At 45.9% G+C, this 26,305-nt stretch overlaps 1 protein-coding gene across 5 annotated transcripts in view; it reads left to right on the forward strand.

Moving 5' to 3' along the window:
- The window catches only part of LOC111656659 (RNA binding protein fox-1 homolog 3-like), a 332,987-nt gene that overhangs the window by 283,670 nt on the left and 23,012 nt on the right, over positions 1-26,305 (forward strand). For 4 of the 5 annotated variants that reach the window (XM_087174563.1, XM_087174562.1, XM_023408456.2 and 1 more), the window contains 6 exons: positions 8,499-8,801; positions 16,621-16,764; positions 21,289-21,342; positions 24,396-24,488; positions 25,302-25,362; positions 25,453-25,506. In XM_087174563.1, coding sequence (XP_087030689.1) covers positions 8,499-8,801; positions 16,621-16,764; positions 21,289-21,342; positions 24,396-24,488; positions 25,302-25,362; positions 25,453-25,506 — 709 coding nt within the window. The remainder of the gene's footprint in view (positions 1-8,498; positions 8,802-16,620; positions 16,765-21,288; positions 21,343-24,395; positions 24,489-25,301; positions 25,363-25,452; positions 25,507-26,305) is intronic. The other variant, XM_087174564.1, reaches the window with a different exon arrangement.

Genomic DNA, 26,305 nt, shown 5'->3' on the forward strand with positions numbered 1-26,305 from the left:
CTGTATCAGGGATCTGGCGAGTGCGGCATAGGTGTTCAAACAGCCATTCAGCAGTGTCAAGCAGCAGATGGGCGACTGGGTGCGAAGGCTGGCCCAGTCGTTAGCCACCGGAAGAGACGCCGGGAGAGACGCGACGCACGTGCCAGAGGGGGGGGGGTTTAAAAAAAAAGAAAAAGAAAGGGAGAAACACTTCAGAGTTTGGATTCATCTCTGTGAAGGAGACAGATTTTAACTGTCTGAAACACAGCGGCACTGGGACTGCAGAAGGCTGCCTTAGCCTCCCGCAAAAATAAAAAAAAAGAAGAAGAAAAAAAAAATCCCTCCGAGCTTCCTGCTGCGAGCATCTCCGCTTCCCCGGGTTGCCCCTGCCTCCTTATCCTCCGAGTTCCCTTCCCCTCTCTCTCTCTCTCTCTCTCTCTCTCTCTCTCTCTCTCTCTCTCTCACACACACACACCGCTCACCTTTTTTGTTTCTTAAACATCACAGGAGCAAATCAGCCCGACAAGCGATTGTACAAGTTTTCTCAAGCTTTCAAGAATTACCACCATTTCATCACGGATAATCACAGTTAATAACCCTTCTCATTAAGGAGACGAGAATCACGGGTCATTAATATTGTTAATATCTTCTCCCTTTCCTTCTCTTCTATCTCTCTTATTCCCCCTCTCTGCGTGCCAGAGGGAGCGGAAACAAAAGGATGACTAAAAAAGAGCTTAGCGCGACAGTGATTAACCGATCGGGGTAGGTGGACTGTGATGAATCAAAGTTATCTCTCAAATCTTAATAACTGGAATTAGCCCCTGATTAGATGAGCTTTGGCTACAGCAGGGAGTAGTCTGCATTTTCACTTCAAAGAATCCCGCCCATGTAAACCTGTCCCTCCCTCCACTGCAGAGCAAAGACAAAAAAGAAAAAAGAAAAAAAAAGAAAGAAGGCAAATAGGCCAATGGAAAGCAGAGCGATAGATTATAAAGGGAGTCATAGGAGAGCAGAGATAACGCAAACGACGTTGTTACACCTGTTTTCCACCCCACAATTTGCTCATTGTCGTTTGCCTTCTTCCCCGTTTATCTCCCTCTCTCAGTTTCCCTCTTTCTCTAACATGCTCGGGGTCCAGGGGGAGGTGTCAGAGTCTCTGTGACAGGGTCATAATGAGAGTGGCACTCTCCTTCATTTGCATATGTTTGCCATTGTCACAGCGGTCAAGGAATGTCATGTCGAGATTCCTGCATGCTTAAGTAATGGCATTTTGTCCCCACGAGGAACTCTGGCCCCCGTATCATAACCCCTGCGCGCGGGGGGAAAAAAGACTGAATTAACATGACAATCAGCTGATTCTAAAACAATTGTTGGCATTTTTATCCCCTGCGGAATTACAAAAGACTCATCTGTAATCTGAGCAGCAGCACAGTGGCGGTGACGACACCGCGGAATTGATTTACGGGTTTATATGACCAGAATGGCTGAACATCCCCGCTGTTCAGTTATCAGTTTTTCATTTTTATTTAGGTCTTTATCGTAGTGATCAATAGCAATCTCAAAGACATTGTTGGGTTTGGGGGGGGGGGTTAATAGAATAGGTGTCGATATCACTTTGTTCTGACAACTTTAGAAAAACAAAAAAAAAAACGAAGAGGAAAAGTAGATGAAAAAGTTCTGGTGATGGGGTCAGGGCAGCACAGTGTCTATTCTCGCTAATAAATGAGTCTAAACACCAAACTGGATGCATCCCACAAGTTAATCCAAATTCTGACACCCAGTCTGGAGTAATTAGTCCCAGATGTAAATATCTGTTATGCAACAAAAGAGGCAACAGCACTGAAACAGACAATTATCTCCTCTTATGGCGTTGGCAAAACGCTTTGAGTCTAACCATGTGTAACTGATGGCTTTTTCACAGGGCCTCTAGGCTTATTTGGATGTGTTTTTGTTTATTTATTTATTTATTTATTTTTTCCTGCATTTTTTTTTTTTCCCTACCGTGCAGCGCCTGAGCCCAGACTGAGCGGTGGCTGAGACAGACAGGTTCATTACATGTCACAGGAGTTCAAAGTGATCCTCTGTCTACTCTGTTTATTAAGTGGCGCTCCGGCGTCTCTGAGGTATAGTAACACTCGCAAGTCGCACTGCTAAGAGCAGTCCCATCTCGGCAAACGGGGCTCCGCGTGCAAGCGCCTCCGCTGCAATGTAATGAAGAAATCGGCGAGGGATTGAGGAAAATGAACTCTCTTTTCTAATACCTCCATCCGAGGACGTGGAGCAAATAAGTGCTCCCAATAACGAGGAAAAATCACGTTAGAGGGGATGAAACATATGTGACATGTGAAAACGATTAAGCCTCTCGGAAAAGAGCGGCAGAGACATGCACAAAATCTAAATTGACTTGGACCTCGAGCGAAGACACCCGAGTGTTTATTTTCATGAATTGATTTTTTCACAAATGAGGTGGAAAAATGGAAAGATGGGAGTTTTGCAAGGGAGGAAATGTGAGACAAAACAATAACCCTCTCCCCAGCCTATTTGAAATCATAAACCTGCTGTAGTGGTGAGGAAGGCCGGGGTTTGGTTCAGGTGTGTGTGTGTGTGTGTGTGTGTGTGTGTGTTGTGAATCTGCATTGAACTTGGCTGCTTCTCCACATCTCCCCAATCTCTCTTTCTCTCTCTCTCTCTTCCCCAACACCGGGCTGTAATTGGCTGACTGGGGGGGAGGGGAATAACCGTTGCACCGAATATGTTCCTCATCATGAGGAACTCAGCGGAAGGTGTTTTGTTTCTGTTGTTGTTGTTTACCTCTTGTGAGTTTCTCTTCTCTGGCTCACCTTGGATTCGCTGTGTGGCATGTGGTTGTAATTAACACATGCCGCAGCCTCTGGTGAGCGTTAACAGAGAGAGCTGGAGTTAGATCATGTGGCTCACCTAATTAAAATGGACCCGGCTAGACGGCTTTTATTTATGCGCCTTCAAGACAAAATGAATGCCAGTAGCCTGTGGAAATCATCTCAGGCCCCTCTTTTCTCTCCTGCCTGCCTGACTGTCTGGGTGCGGGGCTACAATTAACCGAGCATCAGCAGCAGAGCCGGGGACAACAAGAGGCTTTCATGCAGCTGGCTGAAAAACCACTCAGTGTTTCGTTTGTGTTGCATCAACTGATTGCCGCACGTTGGCCTCCGCTGAGCTGCGTTACACTTTTCGCTGTAAACTCTTCTCGGGGGTTTGCGCTGTGACGGCCCAGCGGGATTTGTCACAAGTTGGCCGCTGTCACTGACAGGCGGTCATTAAAAACCAAATGAGCATTGTTCTGGCGAAGAACGCTCAGTGCGCGATGCTCCGGATGAGGCGGGAACAATTTTCAGCCACTGAAAAGCTTAAGATTCACTTTAGAAAAAAAAGAAAAAAAAATGTTGTGTCATCTGTAATCTGACAAAGCAAAGTTGCTTGTGTGCATTTTCCATGAAGGAATGAGGCAGCAGTGCTTCATGTGAAGTCACCATTAAACTATTCATGCTGTTTGGATTACGCACAAACGCTGCAGAGCTGTTCATAAATCTATTTGAATTGCTTAGTGTATAGAATCAGGAGGAGCGTTTCTTGCTTCAGACTATTAGTGTCATACAGTAGGAAAGCATGTAAAGCAGTGAGGCCTCCTTTGCTGAAAAATGATCCTAGCCGCATGTGACGGAGCTGAAGCCATAAAGCTGCCCACTCCATCACGGCTCCTATCGCAGAGATTGATCAGGCCCGCTCCCATTTGAGTGATTTCCCTCCGGATTCGATGCAGCGCAATTAGTCGCTTGCCCGTATTTTGCTTTCGCGCTGCTCTTTGACCCTATATCGCACGTATGAGTCAGTGCAGCACTCTGCCGATATGAGTTCCCCCTCCTAACAGCTCCTGTATTTGCACAGCCCGTCTCCTCTCGGCCTCTCAATACCGTCCCTCCCGACGCCGCTAAAGAGGATCACGGATCGCTGGCGGGCGGCCAAGTCGCTGTACCTGCTGAGATGGAATATAGCCTTGACCATCTACAGTGGGGTTAGCACCAGTGAAAGTCTGCGTCTCGCTCCTGAGTGCGCTGCGCCGGGAGTTTCTCTCAGACTGCCAGCCTCAGCAGCGAAACGTCGTCACGAGGCCTTTCCTGACCTCTTTGGCTCCTGATGCTGACTGTAAAAACAAAAACTCCGCTCCAAAAGTGATCTCCTTAAGTAAGGGTTTCCAATCCAATTTTACACAAGGAGAGTGCTTAAGATTAGAGATAGTGTTTTTTATTGTGCTCTCCAGTAATAGGAGTAGAAGGGGTGAAAGGAGAGATAGAGGGAAGGAGGGAAAGAGGAATGGAAAGGATGAGAGATCGATAAAAGCTGCTCTCTCTGGTTGCCTTTATTCTTCGTCGTCATGTCCGTGGAGATGAGGTTTAGGCGGCTCATGGCAGCAGGCCATGTAAGGGGGGCATTAAAGTGCCGCAGAGGGACCTGTTCTTTCCCCATAAACAGGCCTGCAGGTAGAGAAAACGCTCACCGGGTTCCCAATATAACGCGGCACTCGTCCTGCAGCCTACAGTGAACAGCAATCTCTTTTCAGCGGAATGAGACGTGCTGTGTGTACCTGACTGGTTCGTCAGGGAGGGCTTTTCATTAGGCACCATGGATTATTTTGACGTCGGCGAGCCGGGCCTTTGCGAAAAAAAAAGGGTGCGTGGTCGCACTGGGACGAGCACAACTCCCCTGATTTGCATGGTCCTTTTTTCTTCTCCCAGTTCATTTCCAGTTGAATAACTCGTTTGTCACATACATCAGAGGAAGGCGAAGATCATACGAGAGCCAGCGTTACTTTGTGTTTCACTAATGAGGCCTGTACTCTCCGCCTCCTTGCATTTGCCTTGCTGCCCCCTTTGAAACACAGCAGCATGGTGCTACAACTCTTTAGTAGTTTTTCTTTTCCCCGATACCGAGCTCCGGGCTGTCATCCTGTTTGCGTGTCACTCGGCTCCGTGTGTCCTGCGAGTGTAACGAGTCCGATCCCGACACAGGGACACTCCAAGGCAGATGACGATTTAACAAGTTTAGCAGAACATGTCGTGAGTAACGCAGAGCCGGGGCACGAAGATGAAACAGAAGAGAGAACAGTGCCGTTCGTGAGGAAAGTAAACTAAACCACGGGTTTCCCTAAAGTGAGGAACTGCCAAATAAATAACCGAGGATATAGCAAACAAGAAACTAAAACCAAAAGCTCTCTTACAACACTCAGCAGAAACAGGAAACAGAACAAAGCACTCAAAAAAAAAAAAATGTCATGAAGGAAACCATTTTCATTTCATAACCAGACACGAATCCACAGAAAACCATCTTGGAATATCGTCAACACCAGCTGATGATTAATGCCACAGTCCACACTCTCACACAGTGTGTTTTTACATCTCTCAGTCTGATCATATTTTGGATACCACATCTACATGGAGCACAAAGGATCCCGACTATTGAACTCAGTGTATACATGATTCCAACATTTTCCACAGTTGCTGCAGGTGTGTGTGTGTGTGTGTCTGTGTCTGTGTGTGTGTTTGTGTTCCAACTTAGTTACCCAACCAGTTCAGGATGAATCACATTTGGTCTCTGGCGACCAGGACCACTGCTGCGTTGACCACAAGATGTAATCACTAGTCAGGGAAAGACAAAAGCAACACCGCCGTCTACCTTCAGACTTTCACTGTCATTTCGGGGAAAGCAGATCATAGCAATGTTCATCATTACGTGTTGAACTGAGAACACGCCCATGCACAGTGATCGCATGAGATACGAAAGTACAATCGAAGTAATAACGCGCACAGGTTTGAGGTTGGCTTGTCAGACAACCAACCATGGCGATCCTGAAGTATCGCTGCAACGTGATCTACCTACGTAATACATGCCTGCCTGTATTTGATTGGACAAAACAGTTGCGTTGCAGCCGAAGTTGAGACACGTTCAACCTTTCTTTTCTTTTTTTTTTCCGGCTGCGCTGTTTGGCCGGATTCCTGCGGTGCTAATGCGTCTGCCTCCTCGAAAACACTAATGAGGAGTCTGAGCTTTTTGACGGCCTAAGGTGCCGACGGTATCCCGGATCCGACCAGTCAGTAGTCCAGCTATCATAATGAGGCTTTCTCAGAACCGGAGTAAGGATTGTGATGCTTATATGGCGATGTTTTCCCAATCATAACCTTGGTATTATATAATCACGCTCCTCAGCAAATCCCTTAAAAAACACTGATGAGGACCATGGGCGTCGTCAGTCTTGACTGTGACTAACTAAAAGATCAGAACTGGAGCTTTGATCTCCTCCGTGACATGACCAGTGTTTGATGTACAGTCAAACACAGCACCTTCTTGTTTCCAGGCTGCTGAGCTTTCTCGTCTCCACCGGACAGTTGAGTTACCAGCGCGTTGATGGTTTGCTCGGGCTGGTTCAAAGCAGGACACGGGAACACTGGTAGTACTTTCAGCTGTCATACCAGGAGGTGCATCTTTTTTTAGGTAACCAGCCCCATTTTCCTTTAAAATGGGTGCTTAGAAGTTGAAAATTGCCAACATCAAGAGCTTCCTTGAATTAGAATGCCCCGCAATGCAAGTGTGTTATATAATGCCATGACTGGAGGGAGAGGAAAAGTAGAGCACAGGGGTAGAGATTAAAAAAGTTTCTGCATAAAAAGAGAGAGAGAAAGAGAGAGATGGGGGAGGGAGGGGGGGCATGAAAGGGAAAAGGGGGGAGGAGGGATCGAGGGAGAGACAGAGGAGCTAGAAGTGTAGCATAATGAAAAAGAGAAGGGTGTGTGGGGGTGTGGGCAGGGTCAGGCGGGAGGAGTGAGGGTCCGGTGCTGCAGCCCTGAGGCCCGGCAGAGGCTGCAGGAAGCCGGTCAATCCTTCTCCCCGCTCAAGGCTTCGCTCTTTTTTTTCATTTAGATAATGGAGCATTTCCTTAATTGGCAGAGCCCAGTTTATGCTGAGGTTTGTTTGCCAACACGTCAGAGTAGAATTATTTCCACTACATTTACAGCGTAGTGTTGCTCAGCTCTCTCTCTCTCTCATTAAAACCACAGCCTCCTTTTCCTGCCCAGATAGAGCTTTCTGTGGAAATCTGCAGAAGGAGGCCAAACACCACAGCAGCAAAAAGAAAAAAAAAAAAAGAAAAGAATAAAACACATTTATCTCCTATCTCACCATCCCCAGCCAGCTTGTAAAGGAAGGGACAGAAACTTCTCTATCTGTTTACTGTTATTGTTTTTCTCCAATCATAAACCCTTACTTCTGGCTGCTATTGTGTGCTTTTCCCTCCGTCCTCTCTTATCGAAAGAGTTATGCGTTGGGCTCGCATGATCTGTATCTTTAAATTTGATTGAGGGTATTTGCAGGGGGTGTTATTGGATTTTGGTGTTATTGTCTCACCTTTTCCCTCTGTGTTTTTAATGTCGGGATGGATATCCGCTACAGCAGCACTGATCTTACTGTTCTGCTCATTAGTCTGGATTTGCAGAGCCTAGTGCTTCGCAACAATAAGACATGCACTTCTGTAGTCCGGCCATTACCGAGTTTAACAATGTGCAGCAGCCAGAAAAGTCCATTATTTCTGAAGCTCATCATCTCAAGCATCCACACGAGACAAAGGGTGTGTGAAACTGCTTCATTGAAAAGGGGCTATCTATCACTTAAGTCGGGGGGGCAGAGGCTAAAAAACATATGTGGTGTGGATAACACATACTGCGTGTTCTGGAAGCATACGGAAGAATGGGAGTTATATGAATCAGACAAGGCTTGGTAGCACATTTATTTTGGGTACTGGCTGAAACGTGAAGCAGCGCAATGCTTGGTCACATTCTTAGTCTTTCTTGATTTAAATTAAAATGTTGCTAGTTTTTGACGTTACATTTTGCCAAGGTTTCTTGGTGCATTTAAGATTTCAAAGAGGTACAAAAAAAAAAAAACAAAACAGAAAGTACCGTTGCAAAACTTTTGGCATCTGTATTCCAAATGATAGTCTGAGACAGAAACAAAGGAAAGGGGTAGTGAGCGGGAAACAGGCTCATAAAGCGAGGAGGAGGTTGGTGTTAAAAGTAGGAAAGTGGAGCTTGGAGAGGGAGCAGCTGCCAGTTTAACAGACCTGTCATTGAAATCAAAAGCCCTAATCAAAATTTTATCAATTAATTGATCTTTCCTCTTGTGCTTTGCCACAAGTGCAATTGAGATTCCCCCTGACTCTTGCCCCTCCAACAGCGAGCCATGCTCTACAACATAAACTGTGTTCATTAGCGATGATCAAGGAATTCCCTAATCTGAGCTGAGCCGTGATATGATAGCTGCTTCCCCCTGACTTCGTTGGTCTGCAGGACAAGTCTCCCCCCCGGTTGCCGTCCGAATCGCACAGGGAAGCTCACACGTCTGTTGATGCTGGTTGCGCAACTCAAACAATGCACTTAAACTTCAATCTCAACTCCTGTTCTAACACTTCGCCTCCTGTTGTGTGTCTCTCACAGGGTAACCAAGAGGCCACTAACCCCCCAGAAGCGATGGCCCAGCCGTACACCCCAGCCCAGTACCCACCCCCCCCACAGAATGGTATCCCCGCAGAGTTTGCGGCACCGCACCCGCTTCCAACACAGGACTACACCGGGCAGAGCCGGGTTCCCGAGCACGCCATGACCCTCTACACGCCCACACAGACGCACAGCGAGCCGGCTGGCACTGACAACAGCACGCCCGCAATCACCGCCACCACGACCGCACCGGTCAGTGTCCTCCATCATCTGCAAACACTGTTCTCAACAGACTGTCAGCAAGTAAAATATATTAATATTATCTTTTTTACCTTTTTTTTTTTACATAACATTGTGTCTGATGTTTAGAGAAAAAGTATAGGCTACTGTTAAAGGTCCCATATTGTGTAAAAGTAGATTTGCATGTGTAGTTTGATTATAAAGCAGGTCTAAGTTCTATACTAATACTGGGAAAGTATCAAAGCCTCAGTCCACAGAGAAATGCACACAGCCTGTATTCAGGAACTGAGCCTTAAAACCAGCCCTCAGGATTCTGTAACTTTGTGATGTCACAACAAAGCAGTCACCGCTCTCAGCCATGCCCCAAGCCCCGCCCACCTGGACCCACCATCCAACCTAGCAGGATTTGGTTTCTCTGAGTGTTTAACGTTAACTGCTGTATTTTTATAAGATCACCCAGAAAACAAGAGCCTCCTCTCTTCTGATTGGCTGACCTGTTGTTACTAGAGCTCCAGAGAGAAACCCGTGAGAGGAGATGTGAAACTACATTGAGATGTGTAAAATATGGGACCTTTAATGCTCAAAACTTTTTTGAAGGTAGCATATACATTATTTTTAACATCAGTGTGAGCTTGCCAATTTGTGATTGTTGACTTTTTATCATTAACGAAAGAAATGCTAACGTGTGTGAGAAAAGATGAATCTTAAATGATTTGTTTGCTACTTGTTTCCCCTCCCTGACTCCCCTTGTGTGACTACGGAAAGTTTCGACCAAAGCTTTAGCATCATTCGTGCTCCAACAAGTCTGCCTACTTTCTATTTTGTGCCCTAATGCAAATTTACACATGATTTTAAACAAGATATAAAAAGATTACTGCAACAGACGCTACAAGATAATTTGATTTATTATGCAAGTATAATCCCTCTGTGTCAGTGTAATATATATTTTAATTTTTGGTTGTCTTTCTTAAGTGAAACCCTGTAGCGCCATTATGTTTACCCAGAGCTGCATCTGCAAATTTTGCAATGGGAAAGTTCTGTTGTGATGGAGTACATCAAAGGCCCAACCCCGGACACACATACTCCTCACTTGCCAAGTCATTTGTCCTTTTATTTTTTTTTCTGCATCGCAAACACAAAAATGACCTTTCTTAATAAAAAAAAAAGAGTGTTGAGAGTGAGAGCCAAGCAGAGTGAGAGTTACAATATACTGCACATTAGTGAGCAGCAGGAGACGTGGATGTCATGGCAAAGCCCGGTCCTTGACGATGGAGGTGAACTTGATTGAAGGTGCGCTGATGAAATGAAAGTGCGTTTCTGAAGAGCCTTAAAAAAAAAAAAAAAACCTTGTAAACCTGCGCTGTTTTATTTATTTGCGTGAAGGTAGATTAGACATGCCGTCGACATGAATGATTCAGGACCTCTGACAGGAGGATACACCCTCGCCCCATGATTTTTTTTTTTTTTGGTCACAGTTAAAGGAGCAAAACAGATATGCATTTTTTAACCAGCCCAAAACTGTTATTCAGTCAAATCAGCTGACTCTCTCTAAGTGCATCCAAATGTTTGAGACTTTCATCTAAACATTTTATCCTCTAAAACTGTGCCAGGGCCTGATTATACTCCTTCTTTTTTTTTTCCCCCACTCCTTTTCACCTCATCATAAGAGTGCATATGTTTAAGTTATAGGCACTCTGAGTGGAAAACAAACCCCTGGCAATGCAGCTCGTTTAGCTTGGAAGTGAGTGAAATTCTAAATTATACATTATACATTTTCATTCCTGTGTACAGATATGAGATTCCTTGACCTGAGATTTACTTTCACAAGAAGCAGATGTAGATAAAAGGGAGGACGACTTAGCTCCAAACTTTAGAGACAGGTCTAGAAAGATGGATAATGCTGGCAGAGATGAAAAAAAAAAAAAGACCTTCAGACCTTCTTTTTTCCTTTAGCATGAAAACACCTGCTGAGAGAGGTCATGGGGAGGCCACAGCCCTCCTGAGAGAGATCTGGGTCACTCATAAAGAACACTGTTAATAACTCCATTTTCCCAGCCTCACAATTACTGTACGGCTACGAACATTTGGCGGCAGGGGAAAGTGCTTATACGGCACAAGCACAGCGATAGAGCTGCATGGCGCATTATCATCGGCCTGTAATGTAGCAATGTTTGATTTGAAGATTTGTGTGACGCTCTCCAACTGCTCCACGGTTATGCGCCGCACTTACAGTAATGGCTGACACACAAGCGAGTTTAAAGTGAGGAGAGACTTGGCAGGAGGTTCAGCCTCCTCCTCCTCCTCCTCCTTCCCCCGCCAACACTGTACACCACTCCGACACTCTCTATCCCTCACCGTCTCTTCTCTCTCTCTCTCTCTCTCTCTGTCTCTCCCTCTCTCCATTTCGCATTTGATTTCATTTCATCTGTTCACCCGCTGTGAAGAAAGCCCAGAGATGGTGGCCAAGGGGAGATGAGAGCTCGCCTCGCCTTCCTTCATGCTCTTCCTCTTTTGCTCCGTTCCCGCTTTCCTCCATCTACATTCTCGGCATCCACGCTCTCCCCACTTCCACCCATCTTTTCTCAGGGAGGACAGAGAGATGAGATTAGTGGGGTGTAAACAGAGAGGCTAATCCTCGGGGGCCGCTGGTGTAGTGTCGCCCACCGCTGTGTTCCCCAGCTTTAATGACAGACCCAGCCTGTTTGCTCTGGGTGCCACAGACGGGCCCGGGTGCCTTTGATTAGGGCACCCTGCAGAAACACAGATTGAGGGAGCAGATCAGCTACTCGCTGCGACACCCCCCCCACCCCCTCCCTTGGCTCGACTACTATGCTGTGCTCAGCTCCTCTACCCCACGACGATGCTTTACTCTGCACATCTACTCGACTTAAAGACTTAAAAAGAGTCAAGAGAGAGTGAAAATTCAGTGATACGTATGGATTCTGTGTGAATTCCCTGCAGAGAATGGAGAGAGTGTATGTTTTAATGAGGCGCAGGGACTCTCTTCACTTCTCCTCTCTGTTTCTGTCTGTGTCTACCAGTCCCCCCCCCCCGTCTATACTGGGAAGGTGGCGTTGTCCAGAGCCAGACCTCTGGGACCTCGCTCTGTGCCATGTTCAAACAAGCTGACTTGAAAGCGGGCGACTTGAGGAAGAGAGGCAGCCCCCAACTTTTCTCCAAATCCTTAGAGATGAGGGTAGCAGAGGGCTGCCAGGAAGCTCTGCTGGAGAAAAAAAAAAAAAAAACTGAGCTCGTTATCTGGCTCAGTTCAAATAGTCTGAGGTTTGGTTGAATTTCATGAGTAATCATTCTCTTTTCAGATAACAAATTAAGGCAGTGGCGTTAGGGCAGCACTCAATTCCAGATTTTTCACAGCCCGTGTCAGCGGCATGAAGACTTTCCAAAGGGTATTCTGGGGGACTGTGATAACATAGAGACACACGCACACACACACACACACACGAACACACAAGGGCATGCTGAAAACATAGGCCAACACATGCAAACATTCACCACGTACACGCACACACACACGCTCTCGTTGCTCACGAACTGTGTTTAAGGGATCGGGACTCCACCGGGGGTGTAGCTTTCAGAGGCGGTGCTGATGGCAGCACGCAGGCCTGCATTAAAAACTGACTGGCCGTATTATCTGCAAGTGGGAGGAGCTGCTGATCCCCCACCCCCAACACACCCCCACTGTAAATCCCCATTTCCAAAGATATTATAGATTTCCTCAGTGTAAAAACTCTCCTGGATTATTTAAAGAATAACATTGGTGATATTATATATTTTTCATTATCAACAAATCACATGAAAAGACCCAAAATAACTCCGCTACACCAACACCTGTCATTTAAAAAAGTTATGAACCCAATTGAGGTCTGAACTGAACTGTAGAGAATCGTTACACTCCTAATAAATATACAGTTTGATTTTTGAAAAAAAAGGCTTTTAGTGGTTTCCTACAAAAAAGCTGGACACTGTAGTTTTTTATCAAACGTACCGGGGGAACAGTGCATTTGCTGGGGACTGTTTTTAGCAGCGGATTAATCCACATTTGGTGCTCTAGTGAATATTTGGGGCAGCAGGATGGTGTGTGTGGGACTGAGTCAAAACAAACGTTTGTGTGTGTGTTTGTGTGTGTGTGTGTGTGTGTGTGTGTGTGTGTGCATGGTAATGGAAGAACATGTCACACAGTGGCAAAGAGGAATACCATATACCAGGCCTTGTTAGTAGGACACCTCATTGTTTCTTGTTGGTTTGTTATTTTGATGGATTTGTTGACTATATAAAAAAAAAACTATATACACTTACAATTTAAAGATACAGCAGGTGGTAATGCTGTGGCCATCACTTTCAATTGTTTATATTTATAGATTTATTTCAAAGAAATCATTTTCTTTCTGCTCTAAACACAACATCACCCGTCACCCTGAGCCGCCGCTATTAGAAGAGCCCGTCAGTTACAGCTGAGAACCATTTTTGCAGATTTCATCCAAAAAGTTGAGCCGGAATCTGAACTTTTAGCTCAGTGATGCTTGTTATCGAAATGGACTTGTATCTATGATATTCAGATATCACAGTTGCTCGTCTTGTGGTATTTTACAAGTCCCAGAGATTCATGTCCATCCAAACCTTAGAAATGCCCCAACTGTCAATCACTGCACGTTGTCTGTGCAGGACTTTAACTGTCCCCTAAACACTTCAAATAACTCCTCCCCCTCTACCTTTTGCTGCTTTAAATGAATCCTGGGGGGGGGGGGACACGCTTCTACTCCACACTCACTCCCTTCACACCCCCCGCTGTCTCAGGTGATGGAGGGGATATATTTGCAGCTTCTTTAGAAAAGGAAAACAAACAGTGGAGGAGCGGGAGAGGAGAAATAATGAATTAAAGCTCGGGCATTATAATTCTTGTGAGCGAAGACTCAGTATCCCCTCCCACCCCTCCCCCGCCCCCCATTTAATCGGATGTAATCTACCTGCTTGGCAGCATTCCAATCAGATAGTTTCAATTATGCTCTTGTAATGCCACTCTGCGAGGAGGGGGAAAGTGCTGAGCAGAGCACTTTGCAGGCGATTTGCAAATAACAGCAAGGGAGTCTTTTAGAGAAATGACTGAGCAGGAAGCCGGAGAGTTGCCGGAGTTGACAGCTCTCTCACTCTCTGGTTTGCTGGCTTCGGCGGTGACGGTGTGTTTTGCATCCCTCCTCCTCCTCATCCTCCTCCTCCTCCTCCTCCTCCCCGTGACAGCAGCTGTCGGGACAGTAAAGTGCCACTGAAGGTGGCCTCCTATGGTAATACGGAGGTAATTATTTTCCACTGCAACACCACCATTTCACAACCAAGCAGGCAGGTTGGAGCCTCGGGAGCGGCGCGAAGAGGCAGGCATCCCGGATCTCAGTGACACTCCAAGTTATTGAGTTAGTAGGATGCAGTCTGGGGTGCTTGGGAGTCAGCAATTCAGCATTTGTGTTCTCCGTATGTGTATTTGCCCCCGATGTCAGCGTGCTGCCGGCCTGTCTGAGCGCAGAGTGAAAGTTAATCTGGATGTTTGCAAACACGCAACTGCGCCTGCCGTGATAAAAAGCCAGACAGACAAGAGCTGGAGGACAGCGGTGCTCAGTAGTCTGGCAACATACGCTAAAGGTCGATAGTGTCATGTGTGACCGATGAAACAGATTGACCCGCGGGGCTCTGGTACCTTGTCACCCTCCACGGTCCCAGCATCTGTCTGCAATGTGTCACCCCCAGGGCCCAACATGGCTACTCAGGCTATTAACCTCCAGCGCGCGAGGACACGGCAGAGTTAAGACCCCTCCGCCCGTCTCTCTCTGTCACAAATCCACTCCTTACCAGCCGGCCCGGCCGGCTCGCTGCATTTTCCGGCTCCCGTGTCCTTCGCCACTTGTTAACCTCTGGTCTGGATACAGCCAGACCCAGGCGGGACTTAGGAAGCTGCCACCAACCTGCCCTACCTGGATGGCTGCAGGGGAGACAAAGTGGGACCTTGAATCAAACAACTGTCACTGTTAACAATGTATGTCACCGTCTCGGAATGGGCCATAAAAACCAAATAAATGACAGCCATTACAGTGGAGATTGTGATTATGATAATGAGAATAATAAAGGCGATCATCATTACGATCATGATGATAATGATAATACTGTGATGATGAATTATAATGAATAAATCCCTACCCCATTTCCTAAATGGTGGGAAATGTATCACTAAGAGAGGCCTGCAGCCATCTGACAGCCTCAGAGCAGGGTGAGGGTTATCAGTGTGTGTGTGTGTGTGTGTGTGTGCGTGTCATTTGAACCATTTGTACTCCGGCAACAACCTACTCCCTTTTCACGTCTGTATCTCGGTACAAGATTGTGTCTGTGTGTGCGACTGCCCAGCCAGTGTATAGTGTGTTTGCCATGCTCACAGAGCACTTCCCAGGAGACCTTGCAGTTTACATATCACGTTCAAACAGCTTTTGTGCTCAATATATATTCCACTCTCCTGTTTCTCATCCTCCCCTCCTCGTCGTGGTTCTTTATTTAGTCCCTTCCCACAGTCGCCGGCACTAAATCTCAACTCATTTCTGTTCGTTTTCATCATTTGCATTTGCATCACAGCTTAGGTTGTTTGTTCACGTGCTCTAGACGCACTTTGTGCACGTTTTCCTGAGGAGTGACTTCCCGTCGTCGGTCACGAGAGCAATTTGCCGCTCTCTCCCGGAACCAAAAATGGAATCCGTTGCGACGCGGTTATAGATTAGCAGGGAGGAAATAAGGAAAGTCTTTGCTGATCACCTCCTGTCTCCTGCCAACAAGTGAGTGTGTAGGTCTCTGTTAACCAGGACCAGTACAGCTCACCAATTAACAGGGTGTATCCTGTTTGCTTTATTTGCCCAGTCGTTATGCTAAGCTAGGCTAGTTGTCTCCTGGCTCTAGATCCATATTTAATGCTCGTACGTGAGATTGAAAGTGATGTTGTGATTTAACTCTCTTACAGAAAGCAAATAAACGCACCTTCCAGAATTCTGAACTGCTCGTTTAACCAAACAGGTTTTAGTGTGTTCAGTTTTACCAGCCCTTAACCACAGAGGTGAGAGGTCAGAAAACTGCGGACAATAAGTGTAACAGTTCAATGCATTTTGAGAGACACTCAAAAAACGACCTATTTTTTCGAAATATGTGGGCCGGTGCAGATGGACTTGTCCCGCTACAGAGCATAATGGAGAGGATAAACTACGCCGTTGACCAATGAGGTTTTCTCCACAGAAAATACATCAGAGAGAAAACTGCCTCAAAAACAAGGTCCATCTGAACAGACAAGCCACCAGCACCCTCAGTGAAATCCATCACGGGTGTCACGGAGAGAAACAAGTGAATTTGTCATGGACATCAGACACGTCATTTATATAGAAATGTCAGCATAGCATTCTCATAATGATGGAAACAACAACGCTGAGGGCTTTGGGCCTCGCACTCTGATGCCTGTGTGCAAACGTCACCAATAATGTGTCTTTAGTCTAGACATGTCAGGGCTCTGTGGGATCTATATCCACGCCTTTTTGTCAGCGCCTTCAATCTTCCCTGTTGCTCAAGAGCTAAGTGCAAGAGATTAATAAGTGGATTTGTAATGCACAACCTCAGGTTTGACACTATAAGTCATCGGCTGTTTATCGCTCTGGCTTTCTCACCAGATTGAAAAATGGCAGACGCTGAGTAAGTTAGTCAGCCAGGCCTCACAACCCCACCCTGCACCCCGCCACCCTCCTATTTCAACCCCCCCCCTCCCCATACTTCAGGACCGGGAGGTACAGTATACTGTAGCAGCTAATGAGCAGCTTGTGTCTTTTCTGTGTTTGTTTCCCTCTGGCAGACAGATGATGTGACGCAAACAGAGGGCTCTCAGCAGCTCCAGCTCCAGCACTCAGACTCTTCAGAGAAGCAGCAGCCCAAAAGGTTACATGTCTCCAACATTCCCTTCCGCTTCCGGGACCCTGACCTAAGGCAAATGTTTGGGGTGAGTACCTTCAAGGAAAACTCTTGGGTCTTCTTTTTTTTTTTGTAGTTTTGGCCTTTATCTATCGGTTATGGTAACGCTGCATTTGTCAAGTTCATTGCTGACAAAAAAGTAGTCCCGTGATCAGACAGGTCGTAAACAAATCAACTTGTCATAGATCATCTAAAGACGAACCGGCTTATTAGGAGGTAAAACAGAAATGCAGTACACCTGAAGCGATGTTGGTAGAGACCCTCCACCTTGCCTGACACAAACAGCTCCTCCACTAACAGCAGTAGAAATGATTATTACACTTTATAACTTTTTTTTTTTTTTTGGCTTATTAACCTTCATGAAAAACTAGCAGCGTTGCGGCGGCCAAATCACATAACACAGACCACATATTTAATGAGCATGGCCGGTGCTTAAAAACTGTCATCTGGTAACTACATTGTCAGGGCAAAAAAAAAAAAAAAAAAAACCTCTTCTGAGTTTTCACAAGTCAGGAAAAGTGAAGAAAAACAGCCCAGTCAGTCACAACCAGGTGCTGATGTGCAAGAAAAACCTCGTTGCTGCAGGCCAGACACCAGGCTGAGGTTAGAGGAGATATGCAACCCAGCACCGGTAACGAGTTCACTGTTCGTCACTGTCTTCTACCCCGTCAACACTGCTACTTAGATGGACTGAGTCCCCAAATGTCGTTATTAGAAATGAACTTGAACTTGATGAGGACTCTTGCTATTATTATTAACGATAGGAATGATGGATAAAAATAGAAAAAAAAGGGGCGGCGTTATCTTCCATGTCTTCTCTCTTGGTCACTAGAGGTACGCGCACATCTGAGTGTTTTGTTCTCAACATGGAAAAGCTTCTTAAGCAGCTTTTAGACCATCACAGAGCATTAAATTGCCTGCTCAAAGTGGGGCTGAGGAAATTATGTTTCCTGATTACCTGTTTAGAGGTTACACACACAGGGCAGTCAGCTGCAGACAAAGGCAGTCATATTACATATCAGCATACCAAAGGTCCTCAACAGGAATTCTCTCTTTCTCTCTGCCTCTCGCCCAATTAATGAGGCGATGAATATTTCAACAGCTCACCCTTGTGTCTCACAAAAGCCTCAATAAGAATTGAACCAAACATCCCAAATTCAATAACGATAATGGATCTGAATGGAGACGATGGCCAAAAATGTACTTTAAATGTTATGCGCTAATTGGACCGTTAGAACCCAGAGGCGTTAATTCTCATCGTTATGAAGACAACATCCAGTTGATGATATTAATTACAGCCCTGGCTGTGGCTTTATAAATCGCAGACAACATGGCTGCTCTCTCTCTCTCGCTCTCTCTCTCTCTTTCTCTCTCTGATTGTTGGCTTTATTGTTCCCAGCTCTGGTGCAGGTCGTGTGGAATCCAAATCGCCTCAGTAATTAGCTCGGAGGCTTTGTGTGCCTGGCCCGGCGCGTGCAGATATACGATACAAAATTGATCGTAGCCCACCCAGTCCCCCTCAATCAACCTCCTCACCCACATGTTGCCCATTCCTTCCTGTTACATGCACCCCCACCCCACCCCCTCTTTCCCTTCTTGGTGGTTGGCATAGTAGAGGATTGTGGGATTGATTGTCCTGGGCAGTGCTTGGCAAGGAGATAGCTGGTCTGCTCCACCCTCTGACATGGCCTCCACAATGGGCCTTTGTGTGATCAGTGTGTGGAAAGCTTCATCCCTCTAGCTCTAATGGCTTCTGGAGCGCCACCGGCTCAATACGCCATTACTGTTACGCATGAGTGAAACCCACAGACATGCAGGCGGGAAGACAGAGGAGGAGGAGAGTGGAGGTGCTGCACGGGCCCCTAGAGAAGTCTAAGCCCCGCCAGGAGCTCCATCTGCTCTCACACAGCGTGGACAAACGTTTCAGCAAAGGTTTCAGCAGCAGTAGAATGCTTTGGAGCCAGCACCCTAAAACAAGAAGGGAGGGCCTGAGATTCACCCTAAACGCCACCGTGTTGCGGGTGTGGGGAAAACCTGTGAGCCTCTAACGAGGCGCCAAATGAAGGGCTCATTAGGACGACCACAGCGGACCTTAATCAGTAATTAGAAACTGTGATCTCTGAGCGCGAGCAAGTGTGTGGGGGGGAAATGAAAAGACTGCGAGTGCTGGCGAGCTCTGTGCAGCGCCCATGCTGCGTTACTTGAGGGTGCCCTCGTTTATGCGACTGGGTTCTGTAGCAGTGCTTCTCTCGGTGCATGTAAAGGGCTCTCGCAGCATTTCCCACAGCAATCAGGACCTCTGCCCTCCCCCATCCTGCTGTCACGCTCGCTGCTGCGCCTGAACATGCCCTACGCTGGCACGCTACTGTCTGAATACACGGGGCTGCTGCAGCGTAATTATAGGTTTCTTAAGAGCTTAAAGATATTCAAGCTAATCAAAGGTGGAGGCTCAGTGGCCTTGATCTTGTTTGTTGTTTCTGAACAGGGAGGCTTACGGCACAGGAAACACTGAGTATCATAAGTTCCTTTTTTTTTTTTTTTATAGGAAAAAGGCAGCAAGTCCACACCAGTGTGTTTACAAGTTTTAACTTCTCAAGTGCAAGTCACGACTACTATATCTTTTATTGACCTCTTCGTATGCATGCTGTGCTCTTTTAGATGTATTTTTTGCTGCTACTCCAGGCAGCCATTGGTTTCCATTCATTTCTGTGTAAATGCCACACTCCTGAAACTCGCTTGACATGTGTAATCCAATTGCTCTTTCTCCGTAATGTGTTTTAAGTGCAGTATGATTTTGGAAAGTCTCCACAGCATTTCTTTAATAACAATAACGTAATGGAAGCCATAAGGAAATAGAAATGAACGGAAACCAATGGATACCTGGAATGTTGGGATAAGAAAAAGAAAGAAAAAAACTGTCTCAAATGTAGCAGCACACTCAGCTGTAATGTAAAAACATAAATGGGATAAAACATGTAAAACCACTGGTATGGGTTGAACTTTTTTTTTTGATTTTATCTCCATATTGATATTGAGTCGTTTTTATAGTCTGTGGATGCATGGATCCGACTGCAGCCTCTTTAATGATGTCAGTTTCTCCCTTGTCTTCCCTCTGGAGACTCCTCCCATTGAAGCTATTGTTTATCGGTGCTGCTGATGCAGCTGTTTCTATGTGTGTGTGTGTATGTGTGTATGTGTGTGTGTGTATATGTGGGTGTGAGTGAGTGGGTGGGTGGGGATAGAAGTGCACGAGATCACTGGTGAGCAACGAGCAGTCCCCAGCGCCATGTGGAAATCCACAAAGACGACTTCCTCTGAAACTAATTAATCGACGCCACAAACCCATTACGCTCGGTTAAAACAATTAGCATCTGCACATTGCATGGGGGAAGCATTGTCATCTCAGGCGAGAAAGGGGCATCACGCTGGGATATAAATGCCTGCGTGTGTGCGATCGAGCCAACGCTTCCCATTCAAATCAGTGGAGCCCAGCGCCATATGAGGCAGATGTGTGGATGGGAATCTATGGAACAGACATATAGGGGGAGGAGATACACCCCCGCTGAAACAGAGGACGTCTAAATAACTAGCTCTTTTCCCTTTTTGATCTTGGTGGTCACCGCATTACCGTTTCAAGTGGGAGCGGACATATGTTTTTCGTTAACCCATAAACCCTCAGCTCCTCAAGCCCAAGCCAGATAATAGCCAGCTCCCCCTAACCCCTATTAGTGGCGATCCATCCGTTCCCATCGAGCGTCGACCACATGGAAGGCCCATTTCTTCCCTGTTGTGCCGGAATGAAGGCGACGCGGACCGCTTGACGGGGTAATTACTTTTAATGAAATAATACGGCCATTGTAGACAGCAATTAAAAGTCGCTCTCGCTCCACTCATTAGAGGAACTTACAGTTTACTTTCATTCCTCTGTTTTCTAATGATCCGAAGGCAGGCCTGTTAAATCGAAAGGCTAGAGCATGTTAACCCCTGGGGACCGGCCCTTAGGTCCTGTTGACTGTGAGAGCACACAAACAAAGAGAGAGGAAGAGAGAATTAACAATAGAAGAGACCGAGAGAGGCGTATGAAAGGATAGAAAGGTACAGTCGGACGTGATCCACCGAACTCTCCGTGAGTCAGAGTGCACTTTCCCTGGGTCATCAAGGGAGGTGGTGGTGGTGGTGGTGACGCTTCCTCTTTTCTCTTCAAAACAAGCAAACAGACAAACATCAGACATGGCGATAAGCAATCAAAGATCCCGTATTTTTTTTTTTTATATAGATTCTGTGATCTCCTCTCCGATGGTATTGATAGAAATACAGAAACGCACTAAAGCAGCGACTGTGAGTTCTCTTTTTAAAGCACGCCAGCGAGCTTCAAGAAGTGTTTGCCGAGCTAACAAATGCAAATTGACCACCATTTCCTCACAAACGTAACATTTCCATATTGTCTTAATGGTTTCTCTTTTTCCAGTCGTCCTTCTCATGAATTCACAGCCAATGAGGCTTTCTAACACCGTCTCTGCCCCGCTCTTCTCTTTCTCTTCCCTCTCTGCAGCAATTTGGAAAGATTTTAGATGTGGAGATTATCTTTAATGAGCGAGGATCCAAGGTAAGTGAACTAGAACGCCAGCTGCTTCATTACCATGTACTTCTTCTGTTTCCTAATGATGGCATTAGTGTAGTGTGTACATTGGCTGAGAGTAGTGGTCTCTAAGCCTGGTCCTGGAGAGCTGCATTTCGCCGTGCCTCTCTTTCTCCTTCTCCCTCCCTCCCCATTGTTTTTGTTGTTGCAGCTCTAACCCAAGTTGTGAATCATTAGCCCTGTCAATCAATTCATTATTGAGCTGTTTCACAATTCACTTAATCCACCAGCAGGCTGCAGGTCCTCCAGCTTATGGAATTGAAACCACTTATTTAGGCACCTGGTCCTCTTTGAAGCCCGGGTGTTGATTAAAAACGATTCTACATTATTCAGCTTTTTATCATTTTGTTTTAAATATAAAATAATTGAGGATAATAATAATAATGTCCTCTGGGATGTTTTGAAAATAAAAGTAGTTTGGTTGAAAGAAATTTGGAGGCTAACACCAGCATTACCTTGTATCTCAAGCTTTGGACAAACACGACATCATCTGGTTGCTAAATGGAAGTTTTTACACATTTATTGAAGGCTCACATCCAAGCTAATTTACTTAATGGTTTTAAAGGAGCCAGTAAAAAGGATGAGGCTGGCATTATTCTGCCATTTTTCTTATTGCCAACAAATCCCAACCATCAGTGTGTGAGTCCATCTCTCTGCACTTTCTGACCTGCCCACTCTGTCCGTGGCTCTCAGCCCCAAAACCCATTGTTTCCTACTGAAGATGTGAATCTTTAAAACTGGGTCACAGGTATACAAATCTGTGTTTAAAAAAAGGGACTCAGTAATTTCCTAAAATAGCTGGTCACTGTCTAAACAGCGCTGTCGTTGGGGACTATTGGGTGGATTAATCCACATTTGGTTCTCTGGTGAGTAATTCCAGCAGCAGGACGGTGCGTGTGTGTGCGCGTGTGTGGGACCGAGTCAAAATAAACTACAGCGTGTCTGCGTTCATGGTAATGAAGGAAAATGTCACCCAGTGCAACCAGTGCGGTTCACTGATGTGTTTTTAATAGTTTTTGGAAACAATGGAGCTCCGTGGCAGAGGAGTGAGATATATCAGGCGTTTGGCTTTACACACACAATACTTGGGATTTGTTGACATTAATAAAATATAGAGTATAAACAACCCAGTTCTTTCCAAGGCAGGTTGAACAGAAAATCAAAAAATATTGTATATAATTCAAATTTGACTTTGTGTCTATTTCTTGGCACGTCTCTGATCAGAAGGCTAATTTAAACTCCCTAAACCAACATTACCAACAAGCCGGCTGAAAAATAGCCGCAGCGCTGTTATGTTACTGCAGTATCAGTCTCCGAACCACCTACCATGGACAGGTGAAGCCTGCGGAGGTGTGAACAGCCGAGTGCTACTCATCCAGCTGTTCATTTAATAGAGTGTACTAAGCTCCACAGCTTTCCATTCATAAAGGAGACAGGTTCCCTAGCTGGGTGTTGAGGCATGAATACTATTGATTCCCATTCATACCTGGGAGTAGTTGGGGCTCGTATACAGGCATGCAGGGAGCCCTGGAACCAGGCGACGCTGCTGCACTCAGCCCCCTCTGCCAGACAAGATTGAGCACCGGATAAACCTGCCTCCTCCGCCGTAACAAGCATTTATTGTTTGTGCCCTACAAAGCCATTACCCATGATGCCTCTCTCTCTCTCTCTCTCTCTCTCTCTCTCTCTCTCTCTCTCTCTCGTACCCTGTGTGCTATATAATGAACCTACCAGGCCATTAATAAACAATCTATTTCCTATGAAGCTTTGGCAATTTGCATTCAATATGTTTGTCTCCTTTGAAAAATGGTGGCTCCACTCGCCCCTCTTGTAAGCTAATTATTTGTGCATGATAAAAAAAAAAGATAGACGGGGTAACCACAGTCGGGTGAATGTCCAAAGGATTAATTTTGCCCTCAATTCCTTTTTTGAATTTATTTCTTTATCTCTCTTTCCCCAAGGACAGGTCCTGTGTTATTTATGCTAGGAATAGCAGCCCGGAGATCCTGTGTATGCATACAAGATCACACTGCTCGCCATCTCTCACATGTATTACATCCTCAAGCAATTATCAGGCAGCGCCGGCCATACTCCCTCTTCCCCTGCCCATACCTCTATAAGTATATATAGAAACCAAAGGAATGGGACTTGTTTGACCAGCATATCTTAATGCTTCTGCTATAGAGCTCAGGTCCAGTATCCCAGTCCACATAACTCAAGCAAGTGACAAACCCCCCAGGGGAGCGAGGGAGACAGAGAGTTGAGGGGGGAGGGGGGATGGAAATGAGAGGTTGGGTATATTTTGGTCAGGGTTTAAAGTCAATATCCTAGCTCTTCTCTATCATAGACGATGGTATTTGCAGTGACACCAATCACTTTTCTTTTCTTTTCTTTTTTTTTCTTTTTTTTTTTTTTGCATCAGTGAGCCGGTGTAATTTTGCCTCTATAAAAACGTCCTACTTATTAGTGCAGTGAATTAGAAATAGTCAGAGATCAAGTTAACATCTCTCTTTGGAGAATTCCTCTTCATTCCTTCCCCTGTTGCCCACGTCTTCAAAGGGAGTCGGGGCCGTTTGAGCGTCCGCCGCTGCTGAAGTTGTGTAGATAATTATGCGACTATTATGGCAGCTAACACAGTGTTTTGCATCTGCTGCTTCCTGACATTCACCCATGGCACCAGTGCTGTGCTGTTTAATTGGGTAAAGCAGGCAGGTTTGTTGGTGTTGTTGTGTGAGGTCATGTCACCGTTATCCTCTCCTCCTCGGATCTCTCTGTTTGCTGTTTCCTGACGCCTCACTAACTGCCTCTAATTAATCTGGCTGCTTACAACTCGACTCTGCTGCTCACCTACTCCTGTCTTCTCACCTCTTTCCCTTCTCTCCTCCCTTCCCTATTTCTTTTTCCTCTCTGTGCGTGTGTGAATATGTGTGGGTGTGTGTGTGTGTGTGTGTGTGTGTGCGCGTGTCCAACCTTTTCCCCCCCTCCTTTCTCTCTACCGGTGGCTAACTTGGCGCTCTCAGGGCTTTGGGTTTGTAACTTTTGAAACAAGCACAGATGCTGATCGTGCACGGGAGAAACTAAACGGTACAATCGTAGAGGGACGCAAAATTGAGGTGCTTTCATTTTTCCCTATTTTCCATCTTTTTCTACTTCCTGCCTGCTTCCTCCTAAACTTACCGACAAACCCATGCATTAGCATGTGGCTGCTATGTGTGTGTGTGTGTGTGGATATCTGCATCCCTGAGTGTGTGTCTGTATGTGTGTGTGTGCGTGCGCGCGCCTGGATGCATGCATGCATAATGGTGCATATAACTTGTTCTCAGTAGAATGCAGGACCCGTATATGTCAACCTGGACACGCCAGTTGTCCATCATCACCTGACAATGGAGAATGAATGCATGCTATCATCTTCTGGGTTCCTGTCAAACCCGAGAAGACCTGCATTCCCCTGTCACCATCGTTTAGTGCTGCCTGCTCTAATTCTTCTCGTGTTTGCGATGAGCCGAGCCCCCACTCAGTCATTCTCATCAGGTCAATAGAAGAAAATCAAAGCACTGTCTGTGTTTTTCTTTTGGAATCCATTTGTTTATCCAACCAATTACTGATTTTGTAGGATGCTCTCTTTTTATTTTTTTTTTATTCATACCTGTGGGTAATTGGTGCATGCTTTCCCCCCCTTTCCAGTAATTTAATAATGTGTAAGAAAATTGAAACGATGAATAAATTCATGAAAGGTTGAACCAAACTCAATCACACCAAAGTGCTAAAAACATATTTACATAATCATTTATTTTTTTATCTGTTACTTTATGAATTTGTCTTTGTGCCATCTTGGCTTGCTGCTTGCTTGTGGCCCATCCTGGATATCTGGACAGTAAATGTGAAGGTCGGTAATCACGGGCTGTGTGTTTTGTTGCTTTGAACAGGTGAACAATGCAACAGCACGAGTGATGACAAACAAAAAAGTGGCCAACCCTTACACGAATGGTAAGTGCCTACCTATATCTAAAAACCCTTAAAACAATTGAAATGTCCATTAAGTTCTTGCTGTCAGTGGAGTTTCTGCTTGTTCACCAGGCTGGAAGCTGAATCCAGTGGTCGGAGCTGTCTATGGTCCTGAACTGTATGCTGGTAAGAGACCTACAGCATCTGCACGTAGAATTTTGAGTGTTTTTCTCTCTGCCTTCCACCACATGCACTGCAGTGTACCTGAGGCCACTATCAGCCGCAGCCAAACCCAATCTGACCCCTGAATTTCTACAATCGGGTTCATCCTGAACCTACTGAACATGAAATTCCCCTCAAATCAAAGTGAATCTGAGAGCGGCCCAGATAAGCAGTGGATGATCCAAGCCTCTGTGAGTGGCTGAAGCAGCCTGAGCCATTGTTTGCACGGTGTGCAACTGTAAAGCTGAAAAAAATGATTTCAAGAGCAAGCGCCCCTGCAACTGTTATCAGATTGTGGAGGCTGCTGCTGTGGATGGATTTGCCAAGTGCGCCAGATTGACTTTTACAGAGCTAACCGAATAAGGGAGATTGAGTGAGCGATATTGTTGGCACCTACCCTGTCGAAGGCCGCTATTCCTTCTGGTCTCAGTAATGGAGGAATGAGATGAGCTCAGTGGGGTTTTCCCTATCTCTCTGTGCCTCGACATGCCAGCTTTATTGCTGTATGTTATATGAACCCTTTGCATTTTAATGAGGGGGAAATGGTACTATTTCATTTGGAAGAAGTGCTGAGCACATCGCGCCACTTTAACGGCTTTCCTTTCTGCTCATTAGACTAAAATCTGTTCATTCCCCGGACAGCTTTACGGCGAACCTCTAAATAACTGTCCATGACAGAAAGCAGTCATCTATCATTTTTATTTCATCCCCAACCCCTCACCCCCTCCATGCCTCCTCCCCTGCCTCCTCCCCACCTCCTCCT

This window comes from Seriola lalandi, unplaced genomic scaffold, assembly GCF_002814215.2.
Source record: "Seriola lalandi dorsalis isolate HSWRI2012SDOR001 ecotype SW California unplaced genomic scaffold, Sedor1 jcf7180002054362, whole genome shotgun sequence".
NCBI lineage: Eukaryota > Metazoa > Chordata > Actinopteri > Carangiformes > Carangidae > Seriola > Seriola lalandi.